Raw genomic sequence first — 26,524 nt, 5'->3', positions numbered from 1 at the left:
TAGTAATATCTATGGTCAATTGAAGAAACTAAAATGTTATAAGAATAAATAATCTGCAACAATAATGCTATATAGATTTAAGGAAAACTTAAGATAACTTTTGGCCTTTAGCCTACCCTGTTGAAGTGGTTATATAAAACATTAAAGTTAACATTTGGAGTACATATAATATTGGAGAACATATGTACTCTAATTCAGTTAAATATTGTAACATACACATGGTTAAATGTCTCATCCTTGCATATTGCTTTGATAGTTTAACAATTACCTTACCCAGCCGTGAAGATGCAGATGGCTGTCAGTATTATTATAGCTCATGTATTGCGATTCTGTCTCGTGTCCTTGCCAATGGCTAGGTAATACTTTAATACATCTAGGAGGGCTGAGAGTGTGGGTCTGGCAACTTCATTACATTGCTATATTGTTCTGACAAACCGTTAAAATAAATGTATACATGCAAAATATACATACTAACTTTTTATCTTTCAAGTTTGCTAGCTAAGGAAGATATTCAGCGCTCGGACGCATTTTATTTTACCAACCCCGTTTGGCCACTTGTCAAGAGCCGTCACTCTATGCCCCGCCTACATAATACGTCTTCATTATTTACTATTAGCCTTCGAATGGTAAATTAAAGTGGTCTCCACAATGGACCTCCGTTAAACCGTAATGATGGTAATATGAAACTAATCTTTTTTTGCGCTGATATATTTCGATAGGAAGTCTGGTATGGTTGCAACTAGTGGCCTTTATTGCTGCAAGCCCTACTACGGCTGCTTCGGCCACCGTAGCAAGGCTGTCAAGGGACGGCGCGGTAATATCAGAAAAAAAATAAAACCTCAAACAATTAAATTGTCATTTTAATAAGCTTTTTTTGGAACTAGGAAGTATCGCTGAGTCATACATGGCCGATGTTAAGTAATACGCACAACCGCATCAAACCGTAAGCTTGTTTCCATTCTTGCTAGCATAAGCTAACGTTACTAAAGGGTTAAAATTAACATCTCATTCAAGTTAGCTGGTTAACGTTATTACGAAATGGGTTGTTTGAAGGTCACGTTTCGTTTAAACAATGTTTACAACGTAGTGGCTTTCTGACTTACTTTATATTTACGTTTACAGAAAGATAGCATTGGAAGGGTCAGATGGCTAACTTGCTTGCATCTAGCTAAATGTGAGGATCCTAAATCACCAATAGATTAATATGATCACAAGGACCCTGTTTTTCAACTCTAGGCATCGTTTTGAAGCAATTCATTCATTTGTAATCACAAAACTTAAAATTGCCTAAAGTTAGGTTCAAGTGATACTTGATGAAGGTGGGATTTAACTCCTACCGCTTGTTTGCAATTGTAACTTTCATTCAAACTATTCATGTCTTAAACAAAACGAGCCGGTTACAGTGTTTGTTTTGTAGTTATTTAACACAACGCATGTTTTGGCAGTCTGCCAATTTAAATGCTGAACGCTTTTCCCCCCAGGAAGGGCTGGAGTTCTCGGTAACCAACAACAATCAATGAAGGAGGCACCGGGACGCCCGTTGTCTGGCGAGGAGGACAACTGAACCAAAACACTACCAAGCAAATAATTTGAATCAGAAAAGCCAGAGATGGACTTGGTACCAGCAGCTAGCATTGATCACGGATACAGCATCATCCCAACTACTGAAGAACCGGCTGTAGAAGAGGTAAACAAGGGGGCTGAAGCAGGTAATGATGACCCTCCAGTTGACTGGTTCGAGCCCCTTGAGGAGGACGACGATACACATAGTTGGGAGCCTGGGCAGCACGTTAACAGGAGAGACGAAGAAGAGGAAGAGGAAGGGAGTGTTGCAGCAGAAAGTGAAAAAAGCGGCAGTGTGGCCAGCGACGATAAGGCCTTTAAGAGAACCAACAGGTTTGTCTGATCTTTTTGCGTGTCCCTCGATTATACCAATCTCATAAATGTATACGCGTTTGACGAGAGACGTTTCGCTCAACGTGCACCTCATTGTAGGGGCTCCTTGCGTTTTACTCGTGGAGGAATTTCGTCATTGATTTTTGTTGTGATTCTTAAAAAGATGGCCGTGATGGCTACTGTAATATTAAAAGTTTCTGATACATTCAAATTATTATCTTATCTGATCATTTTGGAACATTATAGCAAAGCAGACGTTTCAATGTTTAATGCTAGTAATATGTAAAAACGTTAAAAAAAACTTTCTGCTTCTAATAGGGGGACTGCCAATGGCAGGCCCCCTATTAGAAGCAGAAAGTTTTTTCTATTAGAATTTTTTCTTTTTTCTATTAGAATTCAAAAATTATTTGATTCTAGTCTGTGTTGCTTGCGTAACCAACTTAAAATCGGACTATTCCTCTACCTTTATTCAGGCCTATACATTTTGAGGCAACTGGTTTTCAAATAATTTTGCTTTCTCAAAATGCTTAGAGTCTCTCACTTCCGTAAGAGCACCAATGCTGATGAGGGGTGGGTGGATTGGCCGATCCTAGGAGAGGGCTGGAAGCGCAAACAAGTCATCCGTCGCTCAGGGTCCAGTGTTGGCCAGAGGGATGTCTATTACGTCGGGTAAACACAACATCTCCCATGCAGCAGATCCTTCTGTTCAGTACAATGCATGTTTTTTTGCTCTGCATCCTAAAATAATTTATGTATTTACATGAAACATTCCTCAACACAGTCCTGGTGGTGAACGCGTGAGAAGCAGAGTAGAGTTGGCTGCTGTGTTGGGGAGCGTCATGGACGTTGCCATGTTTGATTTCAAGACAGGAGAGTTCCATACGGGCCAACCGCAACACCCAAGGCGAAAAAGGGTACTGCTGCATTATACTCCCCAAAAGTCCCCACCTAAAGGACCCTTATTTTAACCCCTGATTTGGTGTTGATCAGCCATTTACATGCCATTTCATAATCGACTCTAGTGACATCACACGTGGGAGTTTTGTACCCTACGTGCTTTGTAGGCCTTTCATATATCTGACTAGATGCTCCCAGGTGGGATGTCACTAGAGGTCACTACCTTTTTAAAAATGAGTCCTACTACTATCTTCAGTTTCATCTACATTCCCTCCATGTCTTGATACGTTAGAAGAAGAGTCAAGAGCGTCAGTTGTCAGAATCCAGCTACATGGAGAAGGACGAGGGGGTCGACACCCCGGGCCCTCCCCCCTTGGTCTCTCCCCAGAGACGCATCAAGAAAGAGCCGGGCATCAAAGAAGAACCAAGCTCCTCAGGGAAACACAACGCATGGCCCCCCACACTGTAAGTCGGCTCTGGTTAAATTCACTGGTCAATTGCCGCTGACTGTGACACCAGGTGGTAGTAAATGATGTCGTCAACCAAACTGTACATTTAATGATGACTCTATGCAGTTGTTTTGCATGTCTTTATACGTTCCTTTTGCCTGCAGCTTCTGTGCGGGTTGCGGGAATGAGTTTATAGGCACTTCCTATGACAGACAGAGGAAAAAGCCATGCTGTCCCAACTGCTGGGGTAAGTCGTTCCCTGCAACTATTGTGGTGAAAAAATTTGTTTACGGATTTATTTGAAATATTTAGGTTTAGCTAACCCTAACCCTAATTGATGATATTGATGGAACTACATCATAATCTTGGTGTATGCTCTTCCTACATTATTTATAAAACATTTTTATATAACTCCAACAGCTGCCAAGCGGAAAACACATCCAAGTATCCGTACCAAAAGGGTAAGCCGTGTGTGTATGTATGCACAGTTTATTAAAGTAATAGTTTAGAGTACTTTTGATGACCCTTTGCAGGTCCTCAAGTAGCCTGTTGAGCATGGAAAGGTGTGAAGTGTGTAAAGAAAGTTTGTGCTCTGCTCTGTGCTGTAGTGGATTCCCTGCTTGCAGTGCGAGGCTTGCCTTACTACATCAAACTGTGGTAGTTGCCACAACTGTAAAGACAAACTCAGCTCACTGCCAAATACTTTCACCCGGCTAACCTGCCAGAAGCGACGGTGCCTTTGTCCCGTCCGTAAGGTAGGTTCACAGAGCCGGAGGTTACACCTGCATCTCTCAGTCACTGGAGGTTCTCCATCATGTCCTCACACTTGTTCTGCATGCGTTCCTTAAGGAGCTGATGGCCGGTTCGGAGAATGTCCGAGTCCACCTGAGCCCGCCTCCACCGCTTGAGCTCAGCTACCTGGTAACCTCTTCGACTTTGTGCAGCGTTCTCATCAGCTTTGATAACATGGCTGAGAGAGAGGTGCTCAGTGCATATCAACATGCAAGGTTGAACCATATTGGTTTGCATGTTATGTTTTTATGCAGCAGGGATGCGTGTCACACAAAGGACCCAGTGTCGTCTAACTTTTTGGTTTGGCATGTGGAATGTGTTTAGGAGAATTTTCAAGAGCCCTTGGACGAAGATGACGTACATTTTGGATTCGAAATGGACGTGACGGATCAAATTTTGGAGGTGCCGTTGCCGTTGTCGCACTGCTTGCACTACTGTTTGCACCCACGCTAACCAGCTTAATTTACTTTATTGTTTACCCTTTTTGCTGTATCCTGACACAGTCGTGTTTCCTCTACATGCATCCAGCAGTTGCTCTGCACCACTGGATCAAACATTTCTAATTTTTGAATCAGAAAGGATGTTGAGTTGTCCAACATCTTATTTGCTTAATATAAAAACGTCCATTTCATAGGTACTCCCCACTGCATCCACCTAAATTCTTACATTGTCATTATTGTCATTGGAGAAATATTGGGAAAAAGCATTATTCATTTTCACTTAATATAGGAAACTAAGTGAAAAATGAACAGTGTTGAGCCCACCCTGGTAGTTGGAGTAGACTAACAGAAACCTTCTGTTAGCGTGCACCAAAGCCCTTCGTGAATCAGCGATCACACTAAAACCTCTGTGCCAGTGAACATCAGCACTGTGCACGCACACACTGACCGTGCAGCTCACACACACCACAGCATCGCAGCTGTGCGGGTTTAGATTTAAGAGAAATGGGAAATCAAACTACCCTTTTTTTTTTTTACAAGCCAGTATTTACATTAAATTTTTTTTGTTTAACACAGAGCAGCGACACAGAGCATTCTGTAAACATCGAAGTGGACGACGCAGAGGACGACATGTCCGACGGGGAGGAGGGCGAATTCGATGAGGATGATGAGGAAGTAAGCGCCTTGTTTTTCTTGTTATATCCGAGGAGCCTTCTCTGCTGCTTCGAGGACGGCAGTTGACAGGCTTTCATAGATGTTTGGCAAAGCTCTTGTTCAGCACATCAACGTCAGCTTGGGACAACACTGCTGACAACACACCGACCTGGTCCTTAGATAAACCTTTTTACCTGAATATCCTGTACTTCTCAATTGTAGAATATATAAATAATAATAATTGATAGTTCAAATACTAATATCAAGTGAAACAATCCAAGATTAGACCATCACACAGCATAAATGATCTGTGAAGTTTTGTGCATGGCCTATGGTATCTATTGAGGTTGAATGTTGCGATTGCCCTTTTAAAAACAAAGAGCATTCATTTATTGTACGTTAATATCCTTCCAGTGGCCAAAGAGGCGGCGGCGGCGTGCGTGTGGGACATGCAGCGCCTGCCTCAGCACGACAGACTGCGGCAAATGTGACTTCTGCAGAGACAAGCCTAAGTTTGGAGGCCGCAACACCAAGAGACAGAAGTGCCGTTTACGCCAGTGCCAAAGCCGGGCCAAGGTAGGGCTTTGACGTTGGCCGCTGTGTTTGTGTTCATGTTTTATGTGTGTTTCATTTCGTCCGCAATGCCTGTTTTTTGTTGTTTTTTTCTTGCTTGTTTTTTGTTTCCACTTATGTTTCTTTTGCTTTCGTGTTTCTCTGTCTTGACACCGATGGTGGTTTCGATCAACCTCCTGACCGCCACACTTTCAGCATTCACTCACATGTGGATGTTTGTATTTGACAGAGACACTTGTTGCCCTTGCAGTTGGGCCCTGGCCGACGAAAACCTCGGTATACTTACAGTCGCAAGCCCCTGATGAAGAGGAGCAAAGAGCTACCGAGCGGGGGTCCCGGGAGTCCCGGCGAGGACGATAGTCGCTCCACAGCCGTGAGTGGGAGGGGGACAAGCCAGCGGCCTTTAGTTCTCCTAATGGGACGTCTTCAAATATTTGTACAAGCCATTCTTCAGTCACTGTGCAGCAGGACTCACAAAGTTGTGTTTTCTCTCTTATGGTTGTGTAGTCCTTCTTCTGTCACTGTGTAGGAAGACCCACAACGTGGGTGGATCTCGCAGCCCTATGTCAGGATCTTGCAGCCCTACTTCCTGTGTAGGAGGACACAGTTGTGTCTCCCCCCCCCCCCCCAGAAAGAAACCTTGCTGTCATTGTGTTAACCTGTGCAGATACCGTACCGGTGTCCTGAGCCAGCTAGCAGAAGCACGCTGCCCCCGGTGGCCATCCCCCGAGCTCACTGGGTGGCGAGGAGAGGGAGCCCTGAGCCTGCGAGCAGTAGCAAGCGGCCCCCTGGGGCCGTCCACAGACCTTATTGGGTGCAGGAGAGAGGGAGCCCTGAGCCTGCGAGCAGTAGCAAGCGACCTCCTGAGGTCAGCCACAGACCACACCAGCTGTCTCTGCAGGTTTGATCCGACCAAACCCTGTACAAATATAAATCTGTCATTCTTGACCGCTACTTCTAGTGGGCAAGATAGTTTGGTGGTAAGGGAGTGTCTCCCAGAGCAATGCATGCGCCCTAACCCATATCTGCTCTTTTTTTAATGACATTTCTTTCTTTCCTGTCAACCACTTGGATGAAAGTGTTTCAAGATTTCTAAATTGTGAAACACTATGGAAGCTAAAGCTGTCCTCTTTCTAAAGGTGAACAAAATGCAAAGGCTGGACCACGGGGACCACATTCAGTCCCAAACGGTAAGCTAACGCTGTTTCCTTTTGTTTATGCTGTGGTTGCTCTCAAAATACTAACTTACTAACACCAAGTTTTTAGAAACGACACCTCAAAGGCTGTTGCTGGAGATGTGCGCCAATTTAGTTAACCGGCATTTATTGTAAGCCCATTTTCAAATCTTGACTGTATTTAACTCAACCACGCATAGCTCCTGTGGCGTCCCTTCCTCTATGTCAATGAAGAGTTCTGAGTAGAGTTTCAGCCGTGTTTTCTTCCCCTTCTGACCAACTTGACCGTAGGATAATCAGAGATAATCTCTTCAATGGTTCTCACACTGCCAGCTGTTGTTTTTTGTGAGGCAGATCACACAGGTCTTCAGCTCGGCGGAGAGACAGGCCAGGCTCAACGTGGACCCGAGCAGCCCGCTGTATAAGCTCCTGGAGGAGCTGCGGGCGGCGGCGCTGCCCATCCTCTGGTACACCATCCTGGTGGAGGGCCCGCGGCTGCAGATCATCCAGTGCGCGAAGCAGTCCAGGATGGCGGACACGGCGGTGCTGATCGAGCCGGACTTCTGCTTCCGGGTCACGGTGCAGAAGCAGCCGCTGCTGCCCTGCCACTCTCTGTACGACCAGCACGCCCTGCACCTGAGCTCCGTGAGACAGGTGGTGAAGCTGCTGCTGGACCTGGAGAGCTATTTTGTGTGCCAGGGCATCGCCATGGAGGAGAGGCCCGCCACTGACGGACCCATCATCCTGGACCGGGCGCTGACATGTGACTTTCTGGTGCCGGGCACCGTGGCGGTGTGCGCAGCCTGCAGTGCGTTGTGTGGGCCCAGCTAGGGCCGAAGCCTCTCAGAGAGGCCGCAGAACTGAGGGTGGGGGTTGATGTGTGAATTAAATAAGAATTTGATGTATTCATTTTGTATGGTACTTTTTGATATAAAATGCACAAACCGTATCAGAATAAATGCTTTTACTTTTGTGGTCCTGGAATATAAATTAGGATGGCTATATAGGTTGATTATTTCACCAAAGACTTCTATTGAGTAGAAGGACAGTGAGTGTGATTTTTGTAATTTATGGGTTTTTGTAGGAGCTTAATAAAAGTCGCATAACCATGCTCAGAATGAGCTATAAGAAATTAAAATAAATAACTTTTATAATACGCTGCCTTGTGTGATGGCTGAGAAATCAATATTTGCTTTCACTTCCTTGATTAAATCTGGGATTGTTTTTTTTGATATATACCAGAGATTTCGAGTTTTAGCCCAAAGACTTTGAGTTAACCTATTGTGCAAGATCTGGGCTTGCATAGACATTTGTGTGAATACGTTGGATGAGATAATATAGCAAATAACTATAATAAAATAAACCTGAGGACTTGTTCAATGTTATTTATTTATATTTTTTAATTCGCTACTTCATGCTTCTTTTTCAACCCTCTTATCAAGGTTCGTAAGCATCGCATTATGAAAGGTATCAATATTCTTATGACTTGTCATTGATATCCAGTGCAAATCTAATTACACTTCAGCAATCCTGTCTACTGGGTGTGAGAACTTGTTAAATTAATCTGGTTTTCGTCAACCAGAAAATGAACTCAATCTATAGAAATGTATAATGGCTTCCCCCACACGTCCTCTCCCTCTCTCCCACTTCGTATCAAGAAAACTAACAAGTTTGAAGCCAAGAAGGTCACGGTAAAAATATTATTGTAAAAGGATGCAACTGGCTGAAAAGTCAACAGATTTGATGTTCTTGATGTCAAGAACGAAAAAATGAATGTGACCTTGAAAGTTTAGTTTTGGAAAAAGCAGTTGGAAAATCCCCTTCCAAAGCTCCATAACAAAGAACTGGATAAGCTGCTTGAAATGCACCCCTGCAGAGATGATTTGTAAATATTTACTCTTGGCCCTCCATGGCACATTGGCCACTCCTGCCTTAAGGTGTCTGACGTTATATAAATCCAATCAATATGATGGAGCTGAAAATAACAAACTGTTTAGAAACACAATTTAAATTGATTAAACTTGTACAGTTTGCTTTCAATAACAAATCAATATGAGGAGGTTCCCTCACTGAGGGAAGAGCTCATCTTTCACCTGGCCTCAGGTCACCATCATAGTAAAAAGGGAACTGGAGATGATGGGTTGCCTCACCTGCTGTTTGGAGATGTAAACAAAACAACCCCAAGAAGCTTGCTGCGGGATCAGAAAACAGTTGGACATCTGAATTTGTTTAGACCATAACAGAGAATCTTGAAAAAGCAGGTGAGGCCCATGAAAAAAACTAGACCGGTAAAACAATTTAACAAGAATTACCACGATATCTAGTGGACAAGACTAGACCTTACAGGGGGGTGTCGGAAGGTCTTGGCAGGCTATCAGGAACACAATATGGACCTTACATTAGCACTATATGTTTACTAGTACTTGATAGAAAATAGTGTTTAGATTAAAAGCTAACTATTTTTAATTAACATTATGATGAAACTCCAACATATTACCATAAAACTAAAAGTCCTCTTTATTTGGGTTACATTGTGGATCTTTGTCTACACATGAACCCAATCTTACATAAACAAATACACACACACACACACACACACACACACACACACACACACACACACACACACACACACACACACACACACACACAACAATAACATAAACAAAAATACAACAAGGTTGTGGGTTTTTACTCTATGGTCGATCTTTTTCATTGCCCTTTATTTTTGAATTATGTAATGTGAAGGTAGGGGTAGACAGGGTAGACAGATGTGCAGGCATACAATGCAGCAACAATATGTATTTTCCTTGAAGTAAAGGCCTGAATAAATGATTACAGGAATACGAGTCTCTATCCTAGCTTGCGCCTTACAAAAGCTCTTTTATGAACATTATTGTTACTATGTTGCCAGATTTCAAGGCCACATCGTAATATCCATTTGAGACAAGTGACCCAGAAACAGCGTGCTTTATAGTTAGATTGAAATAGAATGGAAAGAAGAGGACTGGCAAATTGTTGTCTGATTTATATAATATAGTTCTATATAAGTAGCACTTCTCTTTATCTAAATAGAAAAATAATGACAAGCATATTAGATAAGGAAAATGGCAACACAATTACAATCTAATACAAAGAATCATGTTGAGAAAAGGCGAGAACATTGGAAGATCACAATTGTGATATCAGGTGGGATCACAAGTTATCAACTTTCATAAAATAGCGCACTGTTTTATTAGCAATAGCCTTATTTGCATTAATATGATGAAAATCATTCCGTGAAGAAGTCTTTAATAAGTTAGGGAATCTTTGGAAGATAGATGAAGAAAAAACCTTCAAGGAAGGTCTTTGGTAAATTATAAATTAATGATAGATTAGAATTTTGTAATCTGTCATTGTTTTGTGTGATAATACATCATATTACTGAAACGAGTGCATTTTACCATTTATTATTCATGGCTGCTGTTTACCGAGGTCCCCGTAAGATGTTATGTTATTTGATATGTCTTCCCCATATATATAAAAATATATTTAATTCCATAGCCAAGGGGTTCATTTAGAATCAGGATTTTTTTCCACTATAGTTTGAGGGATACACAACCCATGGTAGTGTGACAAAATCAAAAACACAAAATGTGTCTAGTTTATCTCAATAGGGCGTAGACCTACTTCTACTGAAACACCTCCGTGAGACCAATTGGACAGCCTCCACAGGCGGGACCACATGCTTTGCATCAGATCGTATGTTGTTTTTTCTGCCGTTCGGTTCGTGCACATGCGTCTGACAACTAACATAACAAAAACACATTGTATTCATTTTTGTTACAACGTTCGACGGTTCAGCCATGTGTGGGTCTGTGTAGCCGTAGGCCTATATGTGTAGCCGACATTTAGGGACACGGCTACACCTTTTGGGGTAGGGAGTACTCTACGAAGCGTCCATCCGGTGCAGAGGGAAAGCCTTCCTACTCGCCAGAGGAGGCACGAACGCGCTTCGACGCAAGAGGAGGCTGTGGACGCGCGCGAGAATGAGCGAGAGGGAGCGAGAGAGGTGAATAACAATTGAGATATAAACGCCAGATGGAATGCGTTAATTTATTTATTTATTTATTTTGGCGTCGTGAGCTATATTTATATATATTTATTTATTTATGTACCGGCCCAGTGTACAATCTTTTTTGGGGGAATCGCATGAGTGTAATGGCAACGACGTGTATCGCTATCCCCCTCCTCGATGATATTGTCCGTGTCTATTTCCCGTCTACCAAGGAGACCTCGGCAGGCATCGGCGCTTCTCTATGGTAAGGAGAATCCGCTTTTAGCTCCCGTTCCCGTCTTCATCGCGATACAGCGCCAATGGGCGTATAAAAACGAGCGGCCTTGGAATTAATAATAATGTGTTTTGTGTAAGACTAAAACGTAACATTTTGCAATTTGTTGCATAGCTAACGTCTGGTAGTGTGTAACGGCGTGACACACCTGCGATATTAAATGCCTCTGATTTATCAGTCTGGTTAGTTTCATCATTAACCGATGTTGCTTCGCGCAGCATCTTAAGATATGTCTCTTCTATGCCAGATGCCGTTTTTAATGTGGGAGCCCCTGCCTTGTGCTTTCAGTATTGTTGTTATAACGTTACAATTCAACACATGTTTTTTAAAGGGAGCATCCATGCCTGTCTGTACTGTTCAGTAAATATAGTGTAGGCCTTGTGTTTTGTGTTGCATGAATTATTATTCATCATGGCATCAGGAAATACAGTGGACTCTGCATAGATTTAGTTTTTACCCTTATCGTACACGCATGTGTCATTCATTCTGGGATACCCCTTCAATGTTGATGTTTATTTTGAATCACATAGGCTTTCCATTTGCTTTGCTATGCTGCCTTTTCATATATTACAATAACCCTCTAATAATTATGGCTCTTTTAAACATTTCATCAGTGCCCAACATTCTGGTAGCTCCCACAGAGAAGCTGTCTGTTGACAGGAGACACTTATGAACACATTTTAGAACAACATGGACACCAAGAGCTGGCAGAATCTAAAAGGACTTTGCCAAATGCGTGTCCCGCGGACAGTGCCCCAGGGTGATTCACTGCTAATGCAGCTTGGTCCGCCTGGGAACACCTCTCTGTTTTCAGAAGATTTTCCACTTTGCTGCCGTGCATTGGTTCTATTTCACAGGGCCAGACGCTTTTTTTGTTTTCCTCTTGCTATGTTTTCATAGCGAGAGGAGAGAGTTTTTCATCTCTAGAGAGATTTGAGCACATCAGAGCCCACTTTCAACCGCCATCAGACATTTGAGAACAATTCATCTTTCATATCCTGAATCCAGTAGGTCCAGCTTCATCCGTTTCAGTTGGATTCCTGAACCTGGTGTCAGTGTGTGGTTTTCTTCAGATGTCTCTCTTCTCTCCCCCTCCTTGGTTCAGTGTCACTTCTTGAAATAGGCTGCGTTGACGACTGCCCCACTTTTCAGACGGCATTCCGACATCGGTTCCCATGCCACTCCGAGTTTAACGTTTCCTTCCAAACACCGTGGCAATCACATCCTGACCCACTGGGATCCAGGCGTGGTGATATGCTGTAGTTGAGGACTGCGTGCCTTTCTAACACGTCCGTCCTAACAATGGTGTGACACGACGGGAACAGTTGGCATCTTGAGGTGGGAAAACTTCACAAAGTAGGCCTTACCCCTGATCTGTCGTCTGTGCATAGACAGAAACCCCATTTGAACCTGGGCATCAGACAGAAACCCCATTTGAACCTGGGCATCAGACGGAAACCCCATTTGAACCTGGGCATCAGACAGAAACACCATTTAGGCTGGGAGTCTCGCACCCCATAGCCACTTCTCTATCCACACACTACATAAATGTTTTTATATTCAGAGAGCTGGAAGAAACAAAAGCCCACAATTTAAAACGACCCCAAATAGTGGTCCTGAACCTTCCCGTGCACAGCAGCACAGGTATGGTGTTGTGACTGAGTAGTGTTGTGATAGCGCCACAACAGATAGAAGATGCACGGCTGTGCTTCTTGAGCCCGTAACGAAAAAGCCTGTGGGCGGACGTCTATATCCATACATCTGTGGGCTCCCCACACTGTGAGCGAGGCTTCTGACCCTCTTCCAGATCATCAGGAGTGGGAAGGTGGATTAGGGCCACTGTGTGAGAACTAGGACATGGATAACACCATGGGATACATCCAGAAATCCCTCCAGGTGTAGTGGAGCAACATGGGGGGAAGAGAGCCTGGATGGACGTAATCCCGCTGGGCATTTGAGCCACATTCCATTCTTTATTACCCCTCCCCTCCCCTCCCCATGCCATGGCTTAGCAGGAACCAGGTGGATAGCCATCGCACTGTACCGCTCTGTTTCACCTCAGACCTGCATAGGTGAGCTTCAAGGGAGCGTAGGTGGTGGTGGTGGTGGTGGTTGAAAGGGAAGGGGTTCAGTAGTAGAACCTTGGAGGGTTCACAGGATTGGCCGAGCTCGGGAGCTAAACTTCGCTGTCTTTGGGCTAATAAATTTGTTATGAATCTGTGCTTCATGCATGCCGAGAGAGATAGAAGGAGACAGAGGAGAGATCATATTAGTGTGAGTGTGTGTGTGTGTGTTGGGGAGGGGGTCGGTTGGGAGGTGGGAGCATATCTAAGCCAGCTGGGTGATTTTTTGCACCGGTGGTTGTCCGGGTCAAGATAGCTGGGCAAGTGGAACCAGATTTAATCCCCTGCACAGTATCCACCGTTGACCCTGCTCAGTCTCATCTAATAGAAGCCCTCCTTTTTTGATTCTATTTTTTTCCAACCCATTTGTTGACATTTCTTTATCCATTCATAGGTCTAAAAGTCTCTGCCTTTTTTTTTAATGTTGAATGACAGGGAGATCCTGCGGGGAAAGGGCACGTCCACATCACTGTTTCCCATACGTACAGCAGAAGACTGTCTTTCTTTTACAAACAAGCAAGACGAATCCAAGTGTGGAGTCGGAGGCAGTCTCTCAGAGAAGCAGTGCGGCAGAACTGCCTGCTGAGACACAAGCGTGTGAATCGTAGCGTCAAATATCCATCCAATCATGACTTTATCCCTGTTGACCTAGATTTCCTACTCCTCAAATTGGTAACCCATATTACCATCATGTCGCTCTAATACGTGTCTGTGTTCATAGCGTAACTTGTAGCCCATGCATGCGCTATCAGTTGAGCTACACATGTCAAAGCTAAACACCTCCCAAGGTGAGAGGTTCGATTCCCACCCCGGCCACCCATGCTTAGAATGTACACACTCATGCTCTTGTAGGATGCTTTGCAGTGTAGTCCGCCAATATTTTAACACGGTGTGTCGTTGTTGTTGCGGTCATGTAGTTGGCCCTGGCGCCCGTCTTACTACCCTGCATAAGTTCATAAGAGCAGCAGCTGTGTCAACACCTGCAGTCAACAACCAGGGGCTGGTGGAGAGCTCGCTCACCTGTGCACTCAGCTGCTCCTTCCCATGCCAGCTGCTGCACACGCAGCCTGTTGACTGAGTCATAAGTGCAGCACTAAACGTCCTATCCTGACTGTTTCGAGAATGTATATCGACAGCACATAGCCAAGTGTCGGGGCTAAATACCCGAGTGTATAATTGAAGACGGCAGCACAGCCTTCCTTATTTTCTTTCTTGTGGACTTCAGGGCTGGATGATGTTTGAGGATGAACAGAGGATGAATCTCTTTGAAGGCTCAGAGGCGCATTGTGTATCAAAGGAGCGGGATTCCCTCTCTTTCTCTCTCTTTGAAAATGGGGGCTCAACAGAGCTCCTGCCGCCAGCAGTTTAGTTAAAAATGTTGCCATGTTGGTGTGTAATAGGCCACCCTGTCTTCTTCCCACCACAAGAGTGAGAGGGGTGCGGTTCCTCATGAGTACACTGGTTTGGGAGGAGCCGCCACCTTATAGGCTGGAGCCCCGGCCGACTTAAAACTCTGGGCTGATTTGCATTCGTGTGAGCTGCACAGGGCCTGGCTCACACCGCTCGCCTCATGTTTTAATCAACATGGCTCCCAACGCTGCGGTGCTGTCTCTTTTACTGTCAGCCGCCTCCCACCATCTCCGCCCCTCTCTCTACATGCTATGTCAACAGTTGTTTCAGCATGTAGCCCCCCGCATCTCTCTGGCTATCTCAGAACATCTCTTTGATGACGTCCCCCCCTTCCCCCCAGGCGGTGTTCATCTGATTCCCCACAGTCGTGCCTCCCCTTCCCTCTTTCTCCGAGCTTCTCCCTGGAACGTTCTCATTCGTACCTGGATCTCTCCGAGAACGTCTGCACGCCAGCTGTTGGACTGCGTTCTAAACAGACGCATGAGTGATTTTCCCAGGTGTGTGGTAGAGCAGTGGATAGACAAGCAAAGACGTGTCCACCATTATGTTGTTTGGACTGTAACTACCCCCTCCCCCCCCTAACTGCTACCCTACTCACTCTACCCTCAACAGTCTCACCGGTGTCAACCCGTCACGAGGTGACAAAAGTCACTCTCTGTTTGTTTTTCTGAAGAGAGAGTGAAAAGGGTGAGACTGATTTGCCAAGCAAATGGGCTGCTTGAGGTCAGACACAAACAAATAAACATTTCCACATGATGACACCGGGGCCTTTTGGCGCAGACATCCAGCTGTCCCTCTTTCCCTCCCTCGCTCTTTCCTACCAAATGGTTCTGTCTGTCTCCCCGGCTCACCCCAGTGGCCGAGACCCGTGGAGGTCCCTAATGCCTATTTGCAACGTTGAGCAGAACATCTTTAGACGCAGCATATTAGATTAAGTCAAATCAAGGGAGTTCAATTATTGACATGGCCTCATGTAACAGGATCCACGTGTTGTAGTGCTACGGGGGAGCTGGGGTGTTCTGTGTGACCGAGGAGGTCAGGCACGGCAGGGGGGGGCGGGGGTGTATTTGATGTGGGTAGGGGATGTGCGGGGGGGGGGTTCCACACACCCACACCAACAGTTGCTGCCTAAAGGCCCACTGTTGTTCCAACAACAGGACAGGCGCTGAGTTTGAAGTGCTCCCCGGCTTGCAGAAAGCCTTTAGTTGCCGGGTTCCCCCGTTGATGTGTGTTTTGGTCCAAGCGTGAACGACACACATTTACCTTCTTTTTCGGATCGGTTTCTCAGACTTAATTTTCGCCCCACTAAGCTTAGTGTGGAGACAGAAAGATGCCATTCTGCTGACCGCAGCCGTCCATGAATGCGTTAACAGTCAGCCCTGAAGGCTTTCCATCTGGATCTGTGGTGAGGATCAACATGTTTTATTTACCAGACAGTAAGTCATGCAGCACAATGGTCTGTGTTCTGCCAGCTCTTTCCTTGTTTATATTAATATTTAGAGATAAGCCTTGTGATGGAAAACATCACTCATGTTTAGGACTCAAGCAGCCAATGTTTTCTTTAAGGAAAACTCGTCACAGAAGAGATAAGCTGTGTGTTGACGGTTTAGTTAACCCTTCTTTGGTCAGTGTGGTGGACAGAATGAAAGTGAGGCCATATAACTTGAAATGTATTTTCAGGTGTTTCGGCAATTGAACTCTCTCTCTCTCTCAGTCTGCCTGTCTGTCTGCCTGTCTGTCTGCCTGTCTGTCTGCCTGTCTGTCTGCCTGTCTGTCTGTCTGTCTGTCTGTCTGTCTGTCTGTCCTGTTACCTTTGAACAAGTGAGGTATGGCTCACTCAGGGATGTAATTTCTCAGCCTCCACATTATCTCTATGCGTTATTCAAATGGTTTTGCTTCCCTTTTCATTGCAATTAGAACATTTATAGAATTAATGATATTGATAATTAAAAGTGAATGCTAATTTTAGCTTTATATAACAGAATGGGGTGAAAAAACAGGATAACGCTTACATCACCCACAGGGACCAAACCGTTATAGACATAACAGTTTTCTACGTTACTGAGTTGTTCCTACACATTGTGAATGCAAGTATTCCAAATAACTAATAATAAGTAACTAAATATTAGGACATTCATTTCATCCGAATATGAATGTCAAATTTCAAATGGGGGATACGTTCACATTTTGCTGAGCCCTACTCCTCTCCGTTCAAGGATTCAATCATAGACTCCTTCAAAGAGGCACAGTGGCTCCCCCTTCTGGCACCTGGGATCACCAGCTCTAGAAGAGAAGACCTACACCTCACGCAACTGACGGACTGGACATGAATCCATTAAGACTATAACTCAACAAAACACATGGCTGATACCAGCAGGTAAAAAACAGAAATGGCAGTAGCTTTATTTGAAAATGCGATCTTGTCGTCACGTTTCCATCTCAACATCCTCTCCTTTATCAGGTAAGAGTCAGCTGGAAGCATCGAGTTGTAAAGTCCCTGGAATTGTGTCCCATGGAGGTCAAAGGGCAACTGATCTCATCCATGGGGTTGGGAGCTCCAGGTGACTATTTCTTATTCTTCTCTTCTTTCTCAGAAACGACCCATTTTCGCAGTAAAGGTCTGATTGTTCGACCCCCAAAGCCCCTGAGAAATGAAAACCCATTGTGTTGTTCCTGTTGATGAAACAAACGTGTTGGCTCCGTGAAAACTGAACACACATCTTCAGTCTGCTGAGGGAAATAAGGTTTAAACATCTGTCAAATTCCAGCACAGCAGAAGCAGCTGTGGAACACCTGTCAAACCATTCGTCAGGGGAGGAAACACGCAGCACAGCCTGCACTCAAGCCTGATATGTTGTGGAGGGGCGTGTGAGGGGTGCGATGCGTGAGGGGTTTGACAGTGTCCTCCTTGCAGAGCTTCAAGGCGGCCTGGAGAGCAAGCTGCAGGCGGAGCGCATCGCCTCGCTGCAGGAGAGGAAGCAGGTCCTGGAGGCGCTGCTCAGCAGTCGCGTCGGAGAGCTCAGACACGTCTGTCTGCAGGAGGCGGTCAGTACTATTGACCTCTTCACGCTGCGACAACTCCTCACACTCGAACACACACACGCACGCACGGGCGCGCGCACGCACGCACGCACACAAGCCGACAGGGTGTTGGTGACACTCGCAATTCATTAGTCAATTGAAATGCATGCAAGTGTACACAAGGTGGTGGAGTCAAACGGTATCTGAATCTTAAAACTGGATGAAACGGAGGAAATGAGAATGAATGGCGGGAAGTGTTCATCGAAAAGCAACGTTATTCTCTACTCGTTGCTATTTCAGGCAGAATGTACGAATGTAACGCTTCAGGCTTTGGCAGGAAGTCTTAACAAAGCAACAGCTGGTTGACACATCTGTTCCCCACTGGATGTGATACGCTTGCTAGTCGGTGTCTATTCAAACCCTTTGAAGCTAAATATACCGTCAAGATGAATTTGTGAGGTGTATTCACGGTACATTTTAATTCCACGGCTCTTGGGGAAATGTACAGTTATATTTTACAGCATAAATGTTATTTTTATTATATCATGCGTTCTGCTGTGTGTTCATATCTCGGTAGTAGTTTGCAGTAACTTGAGATGGTTAAAGAGAAGCAAAGTGTGAGGTCATCACAGTATGCTCCCCATTCTCGTATTAAGTGAAGGAAAAGTGGGCAGGATAGTCTAGTGGTTAGGATGTTGTGTGTGACTCCCAGCTGAAAGGTTCTGCGTTCAAACCCGTCTGCCTGCGGTCTTACCTGTAGGCTTATGAACAAAAAGCCTGACCGATACCTGCTCATTCATGAAATGTTTCTAGAAACAAAATCACTCACTTTGAATTAATTGATACAATAAAAGTGTTTGACTTGTAGCATTTTAGCACTTCATAAAACCTCCATAAATCCTCCAGGCAGCAGGTTTTCAATGTGTTGTGGGATGTCTCCTGCAGGAGTTGACGGGGAAGCTCTCCCGTGGGTTCCCTCTCGAGGAGGGCGAGAGACCCCCGCTGGTTCAGCGGAGGGCGGGCTCCAAGTCGGAGGTACGTGAACACGGGGGCAACTGTACACATTTCTCCTGGTGAGAGGAGTTATCGCGATGTTCTGCTCGGTGGTCTGAGGGGTTTTGTATGTCCGCGGAGTGTGTGTGGTTGATGGCAGGTTTAAGCAGCCTCCTCCGGCCCGAGTCAGACTGATTGTAGTCTGGGGCTGGGCGTGGCGGCACACCGCACAGGTTAAACCAGCCATCACCACACACACTCTGGGAGCTCTCCGGCATGGCAGCACAGATCTCCATCTCATGTATGGTCACTCAAAACTCCTACAATACATGTTCTGGAGCAGCCAAGTACAAGCCACACAGGCGGAGTGTAGCAAGGATGTAGGTACAATGTCCTTAATATTTGAATATCTTATTGTTGTACATTGTTGGTGTTTTGAAGTCAGCCATTTTATCTCATACCTACCTATGTGAACATTTTGAATGCTGTACCAAAACATAACCATCCGTAATCTCACACCTCGGCAAAAACAATTACAGGAATCGATTGTGTGTGGTGTAATAATAACATGGATACAGGTGTTGTACAAACAGTATCTGTGGTGGTGTTGCCACTTTACTGTAACATGATCTACTGTCACCTAGGATGAATCAGGCCTACGAAAGCAGAAGCACTTCACCGGCCCTGTGTACAGGAGCACAGAGTCCGACCGAAATGTCCTGAACAACAAGAGGACCATGCACCGGGGCTGCCACACAGGTAGGTGGTCAGAGGACGGTTAAAGGTGCTGTAGGTACGACGTGAGGGAAAGAGTGGAAGAGTACGATTTAGAAAATAAACAGCACAAGAAATGCCCCTCCCTCTCTGATCTTAATCACCCTACGTTTATCTCTATTCAGAAGTGTTACATACACATGTCTGTCATTGACAGTCCAGATGGAAAAATCCCTGAACCAATCAGGGAAGAGATGTCCTGATGGGGAAGCAGTCTGGGGGAGCTTATATATAGACTAGTCATATCTGACTAGAGGCTAGTCAGATATGACCCTAACAGATATTATCACATAACATTTCACTCACTTATAGCTGACAGAATGCAATGCGATTTCTAACCTGTTTTCTCTTACATCTTACCTACAGCACCTTTAATCATAATTAGTGTAAAACCGGTCAATAGCCTAATATAATGGGCTGTATTTCTCATTTTAAAGTTCCTTAAAAGTTTCAAAGTGTGACCATGTGGGTTATATCTCATGTTTCCAGAGGATGCTGTTATCTCAGAAAGTACGAGCTCCATGTCCGACTCGACATCCCATGACAATGGTGGGTCAACCAATTAAATGTCTGTATGCAAATATCGCCTATGAGGAATACATTTACATTCATATTCTTGCCTCGGTTTACCCAGAAATGCAGATATCTATATTCAAACCGCAATAGAAGTTCATAGTAATGTATGGCAGTACACATTTTAAGATTGATAAAAGGACAGGTTATCACAATTCTGATCAGTTGTCGAGTAACTTAGGGACTTAAGAAGATTTGATTAAGATAACGTTGCTATGGATCAGTAATATCATGCGGAGGGAATGACATCAGCTCAGCTGAAGATCTCTGAGTAGAGGAACACATCATTAAAGCAGCAGAGTAAGTGAACAAAATATAGCCTATAATAAGGTATAATGTTAGTTTATTCTACCATCATTACGAACCATAGTACTTATTATGTCGTCACTGCTGCTTACTTACTGACTATCTTAAGGAAGAGAATGATCATTATAAGCGCTTAGGCAATTTAATTGACCAACTATACAAGAGCTCAGTGGCCAACCAGCCTTACTGCGTCATCACGTGATGGAGAGGAGCTAACCTCTCCCTTCTCTCCTGTGCTCCTCTGAGTAGAATCCTCCCCCAGCGTGGCGGTGGACCAGCGCTCGCTGTCCCAGCCCCGGCTCACCGTCGGCAGCCCGGACCAGAGGATCAGCCGCAAACTGTCCCCCGTGGAGATCTACTACGAGATGAGAACACGCCGCAACTCGGTCACCAGCTCTGGCAGGTACTGAGACCTGATGAAGGGCTCCTTGGGCCCCAATGTCTCCCCCTGTCTTAGATGAGTCACAGTACTTTATTGACCCTGTGGCAAATTGTTTCTGTCACAGTGGCTCTGCTCAAGATTTAAAGCACTGTATAAAAATAGAGAATAGAGAAAATTTTAATTAAAGGGCACTGTAACAATGTCCTCGCTTCGGCTAACTTCCTGTCCGCTTTTGCAGTAAGCACTCCCCTCCCTCCTCTCCACTTCCACATTAATATTGGTTGTGCATCTCTCCAGTCTCTTTTTCATGGCACTTTTCTTTTCTTCTTTCTGTTCTTCACCCTTTTCTTTTTCGCTTGATATGTGGTGTAAGAAGTGGCTAGGAGTGCTGGCATCAGTAGCTTCGCCTTTTCAGCCATTTTCCGTCAGCTCTTATACCCAGCCGTCCCTTGTAGCCTGCACGGAGGACCGCCTTTTCGTGGAGTTCTCTCTCCTGATTGGATAGAATGGGTAGAACAGGCTACCAGAAAATGTGAAATCTGTATGCGGCAGGGCAGAGGGACTGGGAGAACCCTTGTTATTGACCAGTGATGGCTGTGGGATGATAGAGCGATTGAACTCTTGTTTCAACAAATATATATATTCAAAGCACCTTTTAAGTAAAAGGTCAATGTTCATTTGTTGCTGTTGTTTTGATGCGTAATGCCTCACATCTACCAGGATGTCTGGGTTTGGGGGGGAGGGGGGATACGTACGGTTAGGGAGTTTGACTCCCAGCCTGGATTCGATTTCCGCAGCCTAACCCGTAGCCCTCTTTGGATTAAAGCGTCTGCCGAACGACTGAATAGTGGTAAACAGGTAGCGAGAGTCAAGTACAACCCCTTCTCTCCTACCTCCTTATGTTGGTCCCTCTGCTGTTCCGACAGCCCCAGTCACTCTCTACCAAGGAGTGCGTCCAACGTGGAGGGCAGGAGTGTCCCAGCCACCCCTCGGCTGGCCAGGACTGCTCCCATCAGCGTGCACGTCAGGTATCCTCAGCCCTGCGCGTTCTACTTTAACATCAATGCTACAGTAACCAGCGAGCTTGATACCTTCGAGGCTCCATGTGGTTCCATGGGAAAGAGGTCGAATCAGGGCTGTAATCAGGGGTAATCCCCATCGTCGTGCATTTCCAAGCGGAAAAAGGTTGTCTCGAGGTGTTGACTGAGGTTGGTCATCCTCTGGCACTTGGCTGCGTCCTGCTTCCGGATCAGAAACAGGCCTCCCCTAACGTGCGCTCGCTCCGCCACAGGTCCGACCCAGCGGGGGGCAGCGCTCTGAAGTGGTCCGGCAGTCTGGACGTGCCACACATGATCCCCCTGGCTCCGGAGGGCTCCTCCTCCGACCACCGCAGCTGCCCGTACGGCTCCCGCGCCCGGCGCAGCAACAGCTCGGAGGCGCTGCTGGACCGCTCCAGCCTCTCGGAGGACCCCCCCCCCAGGAACGGGATGCCCCCAAGCCGGGGCGGGCCATACAAGAGCTCGGAGGCCCTGACGGACGGCAAGCTGCGGCACATCCACCTGGGCAGCCCCGAGGGGCCCGCCGAGGGCCCCCCCGTGGACCAGGCCAAGCTGCGGCTCTCCATGGGGGGGCGGGGCAACGGAGGGGGCGCGGGCTACAACGAGATGCTCATGGACTACATCTGGGGGAAGCAGCAGCGGGTACAGGTGCAGCCACACCTGTACCAGTCCACGGGCCGGATCTGGCAGGACATGTCGTCCACGCGCTCCTCCACCGCCAACGCACCGCCTCTTCCTCCTCCTCCTCCCCACGCCAACGGCTTCTCCCACTCCCAGGTGCACCTCCCCAGCTCCGCGGCCCCCTACAGCCCCATGGCGATGCGCGGCTCCCAGGCGGAGAACCGCAGGGTGAAGGTCACCCGAACCAAGTCTTGCGGGCCCTTCATTCCCCTGCAGCAGCAGGACAGCGTGCTGCTGTCGGCCTACGAGGCCCCCCATCCGGTATCGGGGGCCTCCACCTCTTCCAACCCCAACCTGTACCCCTACCAGACTGAGCTGCCGGGGCCCGCGCTGAGCCGGAGGCCCCCGCAGTTCTCCCTGCCTGCCCCGGAGGACTCGACGCGGAGCCTGCACAAGGCGCTGGCCCTGGAGGGTCTGAGAGACTGGTACCTGAGGAACGCCCTCGGCTACGCCGCCGCCGCCGCCCTCCCCAAGGGCCACGAAGCGGGGGTCTCCCGCCTCTCGCACCCCCACCCGCTGGCGCACCAGGGCCAGGCGGTCCAAGGTGAGCCCCTGACACACCAGAGGTCCCAGATGACCCAGTCGGCCAGTTTCCATGGTCACCCACTTCACGGACGGTGAGTTGAGCTTGCTACATAGTGCTTGTAGCGCACTTTTCACCTGTGATTTGAATTCAACATGAAAACGTATAACTGACAAGGAAATAGTCTGGTCATCATCGGCAATTGTTCATTAATGTTTGATTATACCTTTTATTTTCTTCGCTCTGTTTTTAGAGTGATGTATTATTATTTTAGGGACAGTGCAGATGGATAATGTTTCATCATCGCATATGGGGTACATAAGTAATAATAACAATAAACCTTTGGACGGAGGGCTAACACCGCCACAGCCTCATTGTACTGTGCTAACTAGCCCTTTGGTTACCACAGGACGGTGGAGTTGTCTCTCTATCAGGAGCCTCCCCAGCCACAGATGCAGGAGGTGGCCCCGAAGGAGCCCAACGCAGACCCCGGCACCCTCGTCTGAGGCAGCAGTGTACATACTGTTAACATACAGACACGTGTACGCATCCACACACACACACACACACACACACACACACACACACACACACACACACACACACACACACACACACACACACACACACACACACACACACACACACACAGGCACGCGCACACACACACACACACACACACACACACACACACACACACACACACACACACACACACACACACACACACACGTACACTAACCTAACTGAAATGTGACCTCAAAAGCTAAGCAAACCTCATTTGCTCGAACCTCAGCAGAAAGACACTCCAATTGAACAACAAAATGTAGCTGCAAACGTCTTAACAAACCTGAACCACGATCGCTGCAGAGCTTTGTGATGCTGCAGTGGGGGCTGCACTGAAACCCCCTTGCAAGTGACGGTTTCTGGATAACGACATGGTTGCGCTGTACGTTACTTACTGTTGTGTGTCAATACTCGCTACCCCAGTCCCACTCAAGCATTGAGGCGCCCCTCCTGTTAACCCTAAACAGATATACAATGGTATACTTTTTTACAGAATATATAAATCTCTAAATTACTATTTTCTATCTTATGAGATATACAGAGTTATATTGAAGAAGTAATTTATTGCTCATTAGTCTTGTGATAGGATGAACCCTTTGAACAGTATTTGGACATGCTGGTGAATGTGTGTTTGTACTGTAAACGAAACTACATGATGAGAGCAAACAAACACATTTCCTTTCTCATCTGCCATTCGCACACACTTTGTTTTCCATGTTGGATAAAGGAACGGGGCCACGCCCTGTTACAAAGCGAAATGGGACGGGAAGGCCTAATTGCTTTTAATAAACAAAACACAAACAAAACCTAAAAAAAACTTTAAAGTGCTTTCTAATAATCTGTAATGCCCGCATTAAGCCTTTTTAAGCTTACTCTTCAATCAAAATCAAAAGCAGGTCAGGATGTCACGCAATTAGGATATTTACAATGATGTCATTTGTTGTCCTTGTTGTCCCTGTGTTGGAATTCAATTCTCTGTTTATATATGTAGCTGTTGGAATCCAATTCACAGTTCATATATGTAGCTTCTACTCTGCTGAGAGGAAAGACTCATTAGAATGAGTGATTATAACGGTAGCTTATTATTCTATGCCAGTAGTTCACTTGGTTTTAATGAAAAAATAGAGGTTCTACATTTAGCAATGTAGAATTAGAAGTGTCATACGGAGCACTTTATGAACGTTGTAAGCCTTAATACCCTGGGGAAATCGCTTCCAACAGATACGCCAGAAAGTACAGGGTTTTAGTATCTAAAAGGAGAGAAATAGCTTGATGTTGAGCGTTCAGTTGACCATGAATGGACCACTGATGTGTGCTGATTAACAGCCTGTAAATAGATTGTATTGAATTGTCTGAAACTCCTATTCCTATACTAACATTGTTACATTTTAACTAACAGTATATACATCCCCACCCCCCCTTCCACCCTCCCGATTCGCACTCCAATTAAGTGTGGGGACAATGGGGACAGGTTAGTAAGAACTGTGTATGTATTGAATGATGGCATGAGCAGGTCTCCTGCCAAACTCCAAAACATTTTACGTATGAATGTTACAGATTCTGTTATTGTGATGCATACACACATATTATTCAAGTTACTGAGCTAGGTCGTTTAATGTCTCAGTTAGATTTGTTGTTGCAGTGAACATCTGATTACTGATACCATGCGGAAATATTAACACGTCATAAGGTATCTGCCAAAAAGCCATTCACCTCTGTACTTCTGTCTGAGTCCCCTCTCGTTGCTATTTCTTCTCTCTCTGGACATCTTGATCTCATCTGAATGTATTTGTTTTAGATGTGTTCAAAGTATCAAATGCAAACCATGTTCATTATGTTTTTGAACTGGAAGTAGTGACTGTAGCACCCAGTTGATTGTGGTGCAGACGCCATGTGCCATTCTGTAGCCGAGCGTGAATGACTCCTGATATCAATGACCAAACTGCTGTGCACTGGGGATCCGACTACATGTATTTTTCATATAATGTACTCTGTAAGTTGAGAATAAATGACATGCATTTAGCTATGAAGCAAAAAATTATCCAAACTATATTGTCTATTTATGAACCTGTAACATTTTGTAGTTATCTAGCTCTTTCACTTTCATGTTGAGATGATTAACAAACGAATATTAAAAGCTTTTTTGTTTAGTTGTATAAATTGTATTATTTGTATTTTGATTTTGAGATATTTATTCCTAGTTGTTTCTTTATTTCTGCCTTTCTTCTTCATAAGTAGGCCTAGCTAAAGGGTGGGCCTGTATATGTGATTGTGCATTGGTTCTACTAAATAAAGTGTCATGTTATAAACACAAATAAACATAAACTGTACCCCAATTATTTCCAACACAGAACGGATTCCAAGTGCCTTCATGTTATTCAATTGTGTTTTGTATTACTCCACATAAACCAAAATGATACTTCACACAAAACAAATACATGTGTGCATGATGTATGTTGCTGTTTGACAAATTATTGCTATATCAGTGGACTTTGATAAATAAAATCAATGTATATACATAATATGCACAACACATATTGTACTGTATTGTATGGTTAAGAAAGTTCTTTTATATAAAGCTAACATGGGATTTGAGGTTAATATGATTCAAAGTTATTCATCGTCGTCGTCACTAGACAGTCACGCTGTCAAATAGTGCCGAAAGGTTCAAGCGTCGAGCGCTTTAGCTCAGACTTCTTCTTCAGTTTCAGTGTTATCAGTAGAGAACAGTTAGTTAAACTCCAAGCGCTTGCTCTTAACCACAGGGGTTTTACTTTACATTGGAACTATTGAAAAAAATGGATGAATTTATATTAAAATATTCATACATAATAGAAGTGGCACTAAACCCAATAAAAAGAGCTGTGTCCTATTTGTGACGTGTATAAATACGATCTGGTATTGAT

The 26,524-nt window shown here is 45.3% G+C and overlaps 2 protein-coding genes across 11 annotated transcripts; both read left to right on the top strand.

The window, feature by feature from the left end:
- The first annotated feature begins 597 nt into the window (after positions 1 to 597).
- Positions 598 to 8,193, top strand: mbd1b (methyl-CpG binding domain protein 1b). Of its 5 annotated transcripts, none has more exons than XM_079748726.1 (16): positions 598 to 675; positions 1,482 to 1,896; positions 2,428 to 2,565; positions 2,678 to 2,810; positions 3,086 to 3,258; positions 3,407 to 3,489; positions 3,663 to 3,703; positions 3,851 to 3,997; positions 4,092 to 4,163; positions 4,359 to 4,436; positions 5,051 to 5,149; positions 5,543 to 5,704; positions 5,931 to 6,074; positions 6,369 to 6,602; positions 6,841 to 6,891; positions 7,231 to 8,193. In XM_079748726.1, exons 2-16 carry the CDS (start codon positions 1,610 to 1,612, stop codon positions 7,705 to 7,707), a joined length of 2,319 nt encoding a protein of 772 aa, XP_079604852.1. In that variant the 5' UTR covers positions 598 to 675; positions 1,482 to 1,609; the 3' UTR covers positions 7,708 to 8,193. The 5 variants fall into 5 exon arrangements, with proteins under 5 accessions (XP_079604852.1, XP_079604853.1, XP_079604854.1 ...); XM_079748727.1 differs by lacking the exon at positions 598 to 675 and adding an exon at positions 734 to 943 and having other exon boundaries at positions 3,089 to 3,258; XM_079748728.1 differs by lacking the exon at positions 598 to 675 and adding an exon at positions 734 to 943 and having other exon boundaries at positions 5,952 to 6,074.
- Positions 8,194 to 10,651: 2,458 nt separating this feature from the next.
- Positions 10,652 to 25,938, top strand: ccdc120b (coiled-coil domain containing 120b). 6 transcript variants are annotated; one of them, XM_079748573.1, is made up of 12 exons: positions 10,652 to 10,927; positions 11,042 to 11,177; positions 16,957 to 17,117; positions 17,202 to 17,301; positions 17,655 to 17,785; positions 18,707 to 18,796; positions 19,399 to 19,513; positions 20,018 to 20,077; positions 20,657 to 20,810; positions 21,716 to 21,817; positions 22,081 to 23,145; positions 23,461 to 25,937. In XM_079748573.1, exons 4-12 carry the CDS (start codon positions 17,253 to 17,255, stop codon positions 23,555 to 23,557), a joined length of 1,863 nt encoding a protein of 620 aa, XP_079604699.1. In that variant the 5' UTR covers positions 10,652 to 10,927; positions 11,042 to 11,177; positions 16,957 to 17,117; positions 17,202 to 17,252; the 3' UTR covers positions 23,558 to 25,937. The 6 variants fall into 6 exon arrangements, with proteins under 6 accessions (XP_079604699.1, XP_079604697.1, XP_079604701.1 ...); XM_079748571.1 differs by lacking the exon at positions 11,042 to 11,177; XM_079748572.1 differs by lacking the exon at positions 10,652 to 10,927 and having other exon boundaries at positions 10,938 to 11,177.
- The last annotated feature ends 586 nt before the right edge of the window (positions 25,939 to 26,524 follow it).

Source organism: Pollachius pollachius (genome assembly GCF_949987615.1).
Source record: "Pollachius pollachius genome assembly, chromosome: 12".
Taxonomy (NCBI): domain Eukaryota; kingdom Metazoa; phylum Chordata; class Actinopteri; order Gadiformes; family Gadidae; genus Pollachius; species Pollachius pollachius.
This window is presented reverse-complemented; position numbering and strand designations above follow the sequence as displayed.